Source organism: Panthera leo, chromosome B3 (assembly GCF_018350215.1).
Source record: "Panthera leo isolate Ple1 chromosome B3, P.leo_Ple1_pat1.1, whole genome shotgun sequence".
In the NCBI taxonomy this organism is placed as follows: Eukaryota; Metazoa; Chordata; class Mammalia; order Carnivora; family Felidae; genus Panthera; species Panthera leo.
In genome coordinates, this window is record NC_056684.1 from 98361344 (window position 1) to 98372016 (window position 10673).

A 10673-nucleotide genomic window follows, 5' to 3' on the forward strand; every position below is an offset into this window, starting at 1 on the left:
AGATCAAGTGCTGTGTCAGGCTCTGCACTAGGCATGGAGCCTGCTTAAGATTTTTTCTCCCTCTTCCTCTGCCCCTCCCCTGATTGTGTGCTTGCTCTCTCTCTCTCTCTAAAAAAAAAAAAATCAATATATGGTTTAAGGATAGTCTTATTTGGAACAGTTATCCATAGACTAGAGTTTTAGAGTAGTCTACTCTGCATACACAAGAAACTTATTTTGCTACTGGCTTATCATTGTCTAGAACAGTGTTTCCCAAACTTGTTTGGCACTAAAAAAGAGGTTCTACAACTTAAGTGTCCATCAACAGATGAATGGATAAAGAAAACGTGGTATATGTACACAGAGGACTATTATTCAGCCAAAAAAAAAAAAGGAAAGTCTGCCTTTGGCAACAACATGGATGGACCTTAGAGGTTATAAGCCAGAGAAAGACAAATACTCTATGTTCTCACTTATATGTGGAATTTAAAAAAGCTGAACCCAAAGAAATAGAGAATAGAATGGTGGTTGTCAAGAGTTGGGGGTTGGGTAAATGGACAGATGTTAGTCAAAGGGTACAAATTTCCAGCTATAACATGAATATGTTCTAGGGATCTAATATAATATGATGACTATAATTTACAATACAGTATTATATACTTGAAAGCTGAGAGTGTAAATCTTTTTTTTTTTTAATGTTTATTTAGAGAGAGTGAGAGAGAGAGAGAGACAGAGAAAGAGAAGGGGAGAGAGAGAGAATCCCAAGCAAGATCCATGCTGTCAGCATAGAACCCAATGTGGGGCTTGAACCCATGAACCGTGAGATCATGACCTGAGCGAAACTAGGAGTTGGATACCTAACTGACTGAGCCGAGGCACCCCCAGAGTGTAATTCTTAAAAGTTATCGCCACACACATACAAAAGGCACTTGTGTGAGCAGATGGGTGTGCTAACAAACCTTGTTGTGGCAATCATTTCACAATATATACATGCATCAAATCATCACTTTGTACACCTTTAACTTCCATAGGCTATATGTCAATAGTATCACAATAAGGCTGGAAAAAAATGAAAAAATAAAGTTTCCAAAGACAAATAAGTTTAGAAATTTCTAGATTAAATCAAGCAGGGTTTTTTTGCTGCCAAATGGGTCAGTACATTGTTATAATAATGTACAATGTGGACCATCTGGAGCACATGTAGAGTGGAGTGTCTCAAAATTATTTAATCACAGAAACTTTGAGGGAACGCAGTTTGAGAAACTCTGACCTAGAGAACGGGTCAAAGCAACATGTATGTTTTCAGAGGTTTCTTGACTTTGGAAAAAAATAAAATTGATTATTGATTTCAGAATCTCCCTGTCCAGCCTGTTGCCCTTGACAGTATCATCACCACATACACCAAGTAATTTAAAGTTGGTAAAAAGGAAATTTCCTTACGCTTCTTTGTAAGAAACCCCTCAATAAGAATAGAGGAAAACAGCCAATAGACTAGTACAGACTACACAGCAGCGAATGGGTAGACAGTGTTAGATTAAATATCACATGATTCCTGCTTCATTAAATCAAAAGTGCTTTCCATTTGTATATTTGTATTTGTTTGTATTTTTGGCATCAGAATATAATATTCTAGAGACAATATCTAGAATGAATAAGAATTAGTATCTTCAAACACAAATGTTCACATGTGTTAATTTGTTTTTATAAGTTAGGACTTCTCAGTTGAAAGTGGCTGAAAACTGACACAAACTAGCTAACGCAAAAAAGGAGGGAGGTCTCTTGGCTCAGTAACTCAAAAGGCAAGAGGGGTTAGCTGGCCTCCTCAGTCATGACAGGTTCCAGAAGCTCAAATACTGTTCTCTGAATTCACTCTCCATTTCTCAGCTCTGTATTTCTGTGGGTTGCCTTATTTTCTTCTACTTATGGGGTAGGTGGAAGAGGCATGGATATAGACAGCTTCTGGCTTTTATTATTCTAGCTGAATAATATTAACAAGCCCAGAGAAGAGCAAGGCTCTCTGTCCCTGACTCAGTAGATACAAACCTCAGAAAGGATGCTGATTGGACTGGCTTGGGACATGTGCTAATCTTTTAAATGAATCACTTGGGCCAAAGGGATAGGGTGTCATGACTGGCCAGGCCTATGTCACATGCCCTCCCATCTGGCCAGGTAAGGCAGGGCGTTGGATTGGCAACCCCACCAGAATCGCAGGCACTGGGCAGCGGTAGGAACTGGTGGTGAGGGAAGCATTTAACTAGGGCAAGAAGAATACTGCCGTTATGAGGCCAAAAGACAAAAAACACAAAACACTGAACTCCATGGTTACTAAAGCTCTTTTTTCCTTCTATGAAGTAGCTGCAATTATTGACATGAAACTATATGAATTTAATTTTCTCCCACTCCCAACCCAACTACATACTTTAAAAGAGGTACCCAAAGTTAGTACAAAATCATGCTTTGGCACCTTCTGTGCTCCTTCCTCCGCTCATACATAAGTCAAGTCAGAAACTGCTTTGCTCTGATGTGGCCCCATTCACCATAACATATAATAGTAATAACAACACACATCACTTTGGTGGTGGAACGCTGCTGGGGAGAGGAAGCAGCGAGCTACAGCTGCGGTGTTCGCTATACTTCTCTGTCTTCTTTTTCATCATCATCAACTCTTGCTTCACCTTCAAAGCAGCTCAAGAGATTAGTGCTGCAGCTAGAATGCGGAAGGTCCAAGGAGAGCAAAGGGGCTTTCTTCTGCACCCAGAAGGGTTTCCTCTCAGACTGCACAAGAGGTACTAGTCAGTGCCTCCCTGCCCCTGCTGCTCTCAAAGGCCTTCTGCCTGGAGCTTTCCTCTGTCCATCAGGGCTGGGACTGGGGGTGGGGAGGGGGGATGGGGAGTTGAGGCACTCGCCTCCAGTGTAGAATTTAAGGGAGTGCCAAAAACCTCAGTCATCAACATTAATACTATTTTAATGCAGTATTTTTTAAAAATAAAATTAATGCAAAGAATCTATGAAGAACAAAAGGTCAAAATATTAAACAAAGAGAGGACCAATACTACTGATATTTCCTTTTGACACAGGCTCCAATATGGCTCAACATGGCACTGTTACTGACCTTGCCTTTATTTTTTTAAAATGTTTTAAAACGTTTATTTGTCTTTGAGAGAGAGACAGAGTGTGAGTGGGGGAGGGGCAGAGAGCGAGGGAGACACAGGATCTGAAGCAGGCTCCAGGCTATGAGCTGTCAGCACAGAGCCTGATGCAGGCCTCAAACCCGCAAACCGTGAGATCATAACCGTGAGATCATAACCTGAGCCGAAGTTGGACGCTCAACCAACTGAGCCACCCAGGTGCCCCCCCGACTTTGTCTTTATTTAAAATGTTGATATGTTGTCCATCATGGATTTTTTTGCATTAATTTTTATTGTTTAAGATATTGCATTATAATATTTTGTATCTTGATTACTGAGTGTTTGAAATTTTTTAAATGTTTATTTATTTTTGAGATGGAGAGAGAGACAGCATGAGCAGGGGAGGGGCAGAGAGAGAGGGAGACACAGAATCCGAAGCAGGCTCCAGGCTCTGAGCTGTCAGCACAGAGCCCGATGCGGGGCTCGAAATCACGGACCGCGAGATCATGACCTGAGCCGAAGTTGGACGCTTAACTGACTGAGCCACCCAGGCACCCCCGAATTACTGAGGTTTGGTGCCCCCTTAAATTTTGACGTAAGGTGAGTGCCTCACTCTAGTCTTCTGCATCCACCTCACCAAAGGGGTGGGGTCATGACCTGGAGCACCATCAGGAAATACCTCACTCAAGTTGAGCTAATCAGATTCTTTCTCTAAACTTGAAAATGGAAAGAGACAGAGACTCTATCCAGATGACAGTGAACACTTGCACTGAAATGTCATTCTGAGTTGTGGCTGGAGGACTCTTGTCAGGCCTTGTTCAGGCCAAAGAGGACCACTGTAAGAGACAGAATGAGGGAGTTGAGCATGTGGCAGATTTTATTATTTGTCCAAAATATCCTCTGCCCCCCTCTATAGGGTCCTTTTCTGATGCCTCTTTCTGTTGGAAGAGTGTATTGCCCGCAGCAGGGACATCAGGCATGGCCACATGACTTGTTTTAGCCAATGGAATATAAGCAGAGGCGAAACGCCACATCTGAGTAGAAACTTCAGGTGCTATTGAGTAGTTCTGCTTTGCTGTCTTCCCTCTATGGTAAGGTTGGCATGTTCCAAACATGCTGTCTCAGCTGAAGTTCAAGAATAAGAAGATGTGGAGAAGGACCACAGCTGATTCTCAGTGGGCACTGAGGTAAGAAATTATATACTTCTGTTATAATTCACGGAAATTAGGAAATGGTTACTGTAGCATAACTTAGTCTAACCTGACTGATACAGAGAATAAACTTAGTTTCTAGTTTTTCAGTTTGTCCTCCTTGAAACTTGATTTTGTTTCATACCCATGAAATCCTCTGAGATCACTTAAGTGGGTGTTCTGTTCCTTATAACCAAGAGTCCCTGATAAAATTGATAACAATGATATTATTTAGAACGATTTTGTTCTTTTTACCATGTAATGGGTTCTTTCCTCCCCTGTGCCAAGGTTGAGTTGTATGCATGCACACACTTTGAGAAATGCTTAGATGAGAGAATTTACTGCACTGAAAGTAAGGATAATTTTTGACTGTGTATTATTATTAGTCAATAACAGATAGCTATGATAGTTTTCTCTTACTTTATGCAAACTGCGACTTAACCTGAAATTTCAATTAATAGCATTGTTTCATGGTATATACAGGAAGAACAATTTCTGCTACTTCAGAGTGATAACACTATCTTCACTGGAGAATCTGAAACAACGGAGTCCTATTAATTATCATTTTAGCTTTGTTATTGAAAAATAAAATCCCTTTGTTTACTATATACATAAATCTTTGTGTAGTGTTTTCATTCCTTGAGTTTAATTCAACTGAGTATTCTCTGAACCGCCCCCCCCCCCCCACCACCACCCATGAGGGTTTGGCTCAGTCTTTCAGGCTACCCTCAAGAGAAGCCTTTTACTGCATCCTGTGCTCTGAAAGGAGCGAGCAAATTCTCCAAAATCAGGGCATGAGATTTTTATGCAATAATTGTTGACTAGTGAGACAGTAACTTGTGTTTTACACAAAACTTTCTCTTGTGCCAAACTGAAATGAATAAACATTTAAATTAGTTTTTCAAAATATTTCCACAGGTATAGTTTTGTGGGTAGGAAGCATAGAAGTTGTAAGACTTGCTTCAAGCTCTTGGCAAGTAAGTGGCAGCATCAGGTCTGGAATGGGATCTCTTGTCATCTAGCTATTTCTATTATGCCTTGGTACAAAGAACAACTGGCTTCTCTGATACATTCTCCTCAATATCTGTAACACTGTGCACAGAATGTTCTGATTGTCCTAGAAGTAAATTCTAAAACTATAAAAAACATGAATATCTGCTACCTATTATATTTACCATAGGAACATCTAGATTATACTGTGTTTACTGCTTATAGTTAACTGAATATCATTTTAGTTATATTAAATGACACGCTTTGCTACACACATATTTGATGAGATGCCAACATACTAAAAAGCAGATATTTGTTTTCCAGAATAGTTTGAAAATCAAAGCACTGACAGTTTATTTTAACATGTAGCCTAAATTGCAAATTTTCATTAAAAAAAAGAAGGTAAGAGAAAAATAACATTTGAAACAAGATTCAGAGTAGATAGTATAGAAAGGAAAAGAAAATCCTTGCTCAACTGCACAAATACAAAAGAACAGTTACAAATATATTACTGATTCAGTGATTGATAAAATATACCAAGAATTCAAGGAGGATGTTAGATTTAGAAATGTGAATTGCTAAAAATACAAAGCAGTAACAGTGGTTCCAATTGCCTATTTGAAAGTCTCTACAAAATTATTTTTTTGTGTAGCAATTCTTCATACCTGCCTAACTTGGGTAAAATAACATAGCAAATGCTGGTACTAAATATAAATTGTTACCAGACATTTTTCTTATAAGGCAGTATTATTTTTCATGGATTTTGAAGGCCATACACATGTGAGAAGTATTTTAATTTGATCAATTGACAACTAATGAGATTCAACCAGTTGTTTTTAAAGCCTCTAAAAATAAACTTCAGCCATTTTGTCTTAATGTGTAAGATGATGATTTAGTCCTTGAGGGAAATACTTATTCATAGAATTTTAATCACTAGAAATGACTAACTAATACAGTAGAACATTAATGAAAACTTTCGGGTCTAGTAATAACCTGTGTTGATAACTACTTGCCTAACTTTGGGAAAACTACTTAATGTAATTCTTTGCTTTCCATTGTTTTGAAGGGCATAGAAATTCTGGCCTATGAGCTTTTGTGGAAACAGAGCATAAAGAGACTATATGGGAAAATTTAGTATTAACACATTAATTACTTTATTAAGAAGATAAGATGGGCGAGTAATGCTTGTTGTTCATCTAAGATGATAAGCAAATGTTAAAATCTGTCATCTTTGTGCCTTATTTATTTATTTATTTTTGGCAGTTTAATGATCCTGATGTTGACTGAACAAAAATTATACATATTCACTATTTTGGAAAAAATGTGCAATAGATCAGAGAAGAAATGTTCTCCCTGCCCCCCTCCCCCCCGCAATGAACTAACCTTCCTTTTCTAGCCTGCTTATGTCTCAAGGTCTTTGATATTATTGGTTTTTTAACAGACATCCAAATTTCAACTCAGTCCACACCAGTGTCTACTCACAAATTCCATTTCTCATAAAACGAATGATTTAACATTTCAAATCTACACAGGGTTTGACAAAGATGAAAGGTTGCTTTTGGTCTTAATGGATAAAGTATATAGGCTCTCCGTCACAGAAAAATAATGCTGTGGTTTGACCATCCTAATTAGCCTGTGACTGTAAGTTCTTTTTTCAGACAGGGCGATTAATTTCTTAGTTCCAAGGGTAGTTTTGAAGGGTAATTTAAAAGAGGCTGTAGTTAGCAGTTTAAGAGTGAAATCATAACATGAAGAAAAGATTGGCGGCAAACTAAAGTTTTGAAAACTTTCAAAATTAAGTATCGTTAACAATTTTAAATTGAAGTGTCTTCAAAATAGTGGCATGTGCCTAGTAGGGCTCAGATTTGTGCTGATTCAGATTTTCATCAGTACACATAAGATGTAATAGGTTACATGTGAGAACACAAATGACTGTAAACACAGGTCACATTCAACTAATACTGAATTGAGAAAACCTCCCTGATGGCTGAAAACAGTGATACCTTATTTCTTTTCTTGTTGTAAATAAAATATCAATGTTCCAGCCTTAACCCCATCGTTTCTCTCAAAGGCTAGTCTTTCTGGTCTCCAAGCAATGCTGGGAAATCCTTAGTGGGGCACAGAGGAGGCCTGAGCACCAACTTTACTGCCCTGCCTGATCCTTGGGCTTGCAACTCAATGATGTGAAGAAAATCTCCTTACAACAATCCTGAACTCCTGTCTTACCCTTTGCATCTCCAACAAAGTGAATTATTTAAAATTAGAATGGGGCACCTGGGTGGCTCAGTGAGTTAAGCTACCAACGCTTGATTTCAGGGCAGATCATGATCTCAAGGTTCCTGGAATTGAGCCCCAAGTCCAACTCTGTACTGACAGCAGGGAGCCTCCTTGAGATTCTCTCTCTCCCTCTCTCTCTGCACCTTCCCTGCTCACACTCTTGCTCTCTCTCAAAATAAACAAACATTTTTTTAATCTTAAAAAAATTAAAAGTGCAATTTATACACATCTCCTCAAGAGTGGTTCCCTTCCTTCTAAGCAGGGTGGGCATAACATTATCAAGATCTTTCTCCTCATGAAGCTTATTTTCTAGTGTGTGAGGAGGGGAGCAATAAATAAATACAAAAATAACAGGATAATTAAAATATACAGCATGCCAGTTAGTGGTGGCTGAGAGGAGTGGCGGCAACTGTGGCCAGAAGGGTCTGGCACAGGTGACACGTGAGCGACAATCTTAAGGAGGGAAGAGAGTGAGCCATTCCATTACAGGGTTTTGGGTAAGGCTGTCCCAGGTTGAAGAAACATCAAATGCAAAGGCCCAGGGGCCGGAAAGGTGTCTGGTATTGGTTAGGGGACAGTGTAACTGGAGCAGAGGGGAAGAGTGGGAGGAAATAAGGTCGATGAGACCGAATGTGAACAGGTCAAGCAGGTCGTGGTGGGCCATTCCAGGGACCGTCTAAGAAATGGACGTTTGGAGGATTCTGAGCAGAGGAGTGGCATGACCTAATGTTGTTAAAGGCACTCTTCTTGAAGCTAGTTTTGGTGGAGGCGCCATCAAAAGAGATCAGAAAGATAAATCCGATGGTAACAGGTGCCTCAAAGCTTGCTAGGACAACTACTGAAAGGGGAAAAGGGTTGAATCCTGGACCAACGGATGCGTGGTGGTTGGGAGCACGGAGTACCCTGGGAGACGCACCTGCGCAGCTTTCAGGCCTAGACCACCCAGAAACCTCTGGTCCTGTTACTTCAGCCCCAGGTCCCTAGCCTGGGGAGGGTCAGGGCCCGAAGCCCTCAAGCCTGTTTGCCGTAGCCACCACAGGATTTTTCTTTCCCCTCGCTACACTCCCCACTCCTGGGAGCAAAGCACCAGGTCCCGCATCCGCTCCAGCGCAGACTCCCAAGTTTGGGGCAGCGCAGACTCATCAGTATTCCGCCCGCGGAGTTCTCCCCGCCCCCGCCGCGAATCACCGCGCCCGCCTATCCCGCAGCTCCAGCCTTTCCGCGTTCCGCGCCGCCTCACCGCCCCCACCCGGTCCCTGTGGACCGCAGCCTCATCTGCCCTGAAGCGTTCCTGGCAGCCCCGGGCACTGGCGGGGTTACGCCGCGCTTTCCAGCAAGCTGGCGGCGGCCACAAGCTGCGCCTCCGCAGCGGAGAGGGGGCGCCCTGTGCTAGGCGGCGCCCCCGGGGAGACCCGCTCTAAGGCATCCCCGCAACAACTCTAGGGATATTCAACTCCCCAGCTCTCGGTTTAAGGTCCCCCTGCACTTCTGCAGTGCACCAGACGGGGGAAGCAAATATAGGAGGACCTGCATTGCGCCCCCGCTGGGATGCACTTGCGCAAAAAGGAGACCGTCTGCTGCAAAACCGGAGGATCCGAGGCGCAGGGAGTTAGGGGTGGGTTTTTCTTTTCTTTTTTTTTTTTTAAGGACTCACCTTGTGCAGTTTCCACATGGCCCCCAGGGCTTTGACTTCGTGGCTGGAGTGTTTGCCCTCCTCCAAGCACTGGTAGCACACAGGCATCTTGCACTGCACGCAATACATGCTGTGGTTCTCCAGCTCGTGATCTGTGCAGGTGGATACCTTGCGCGGGCTCAGCCGCCGGCTCACGCGGCCCTGGGCCGGGGGCACCAGGCGGTGCTTGGCTAGGGGCCCTCGGGGCGGGTGGCAGCGCAGGCGGCACGGATCGCAGTAGAAGACATCGCACTGTTCGCACATGACGGTGGCCTCCTTAGGCGCCTTCTCGCAGAGCTGGCACTTGAGGGCTGCGGCTTTGCTCTGTTGGTAGCGGTCAATCACCCCTTCCAGGACGCGGTTCTTGGGGAAGCCGCGGAGCCCCCGGTCATCCAGTATGAGGCTGCGGTGGCACTGGGGACAGGTGATACAGGAGTTGCGGGGCACCGGGGCCAAGGCCGGTGACAGATGGGTGGCCGGTGGCGGCATAGCCGGCGGGAACACGCGGACGCCGTTGGGGGACTTCTGGCACGGCGTAGTGGGGGCACTGGCGAAGCCCCCGTAGGAACCATAGCCGCTGTCTGCTTCGCTGTACAGGCTCATCTTGTCCAGGTCCAGATAGTCATAGTCGGAGACCCCAGAGCCCGAGGCCCGACGGCTCTGGGGGGACTCAGACTCCGGGGTCTGTACCAGGATGTTGCGGGCGCACGCTTGACATAAATTGTGAGAGCAGGGCAGGATGATGGGCTCCCGATAGAAGGAGCCGCACACAGGGCATTTTAACTCTTCTTCCATCTCTTCCATGAGGACCGGGCTGGGAGCGAGGCAGCAGCGGCTGCAACGGTTGCCTGAGCTGGTGAAGCGGCCGACGGCCTCTCGTCTCCAGCACCTTGGCCAGCGGCGGCGGTGGTGGTGGCGCCTTCCCGCGTCGCCTGGGCACCGACTCCCGGGGAGGCGCTTTCTCTCCAAGCCACTCTGTCTGTGAGCCAAAGAACCGCGACGCCGCGCGCCAGCCCCGGACCGCCCCCTCCTAGTCCCGCCCTGCCCTGTAAACAGCGGCCCATTGGACAGCAGCGAGAGAGCGAAGCTCTCATTGGCCACGCGCCCCGTCCTTCTCCTCTCTTCTGCAGGCCAGGGGGGGTTTCGTAGCGGACTCTGAGGATGAGCGAGTCTTCGCTCCCGGCTGCAGGATCTCGGGAGGGGGCCGGCGTGCGGAGGCGAGGGCCCGGGAAGGAGGAATTAGGCGGGATGACTCATCCTTCGCCCCGCTTCCTTCCGACCTCCGGTGCAGTCACCCAGGAGCAGGGGGCGTGAGAAACCCCTCCCCGCAGCGAGTAGGCTGGCGGAGGGGGCTGGCGCTTCTCGCCAACTGTCTTGTGTTTGGCTTCCAGCTCTGGTGTCCGCGCCGACCTACCACCAGCTAGGGCCGCGCGACAC

At 44.8% G+C, this 10673-nt stretch overlaps 1 protein-coding gene across 2 annotated transcripts in view; it reads right to left on the reverse strand.

The window, feature by feature from the left end:
• Nucleotides 1-10165, reverse strand: part of TRIM9 (tripartite motif containing 9) — a 110908-nt gene extending 100743 nt beyond the window's left edge. For both annotated transcript variants that reach the window (XM_042943201.1, XM_042943200.1), the window contains exon 1: nt 9219-10165. In XM_042943201.1, the coding sequence (XP_042799135.1) occupies nt 9219-10040 (822 nt within the window). In that variant the 5' untranslated portion in view covers nt 10041-10165. The remainder of the gene's footprint in view (nt 1-9218) is intronic.
• Nucleotides 10166-10673: the final 508 nt, after the last annotated feature.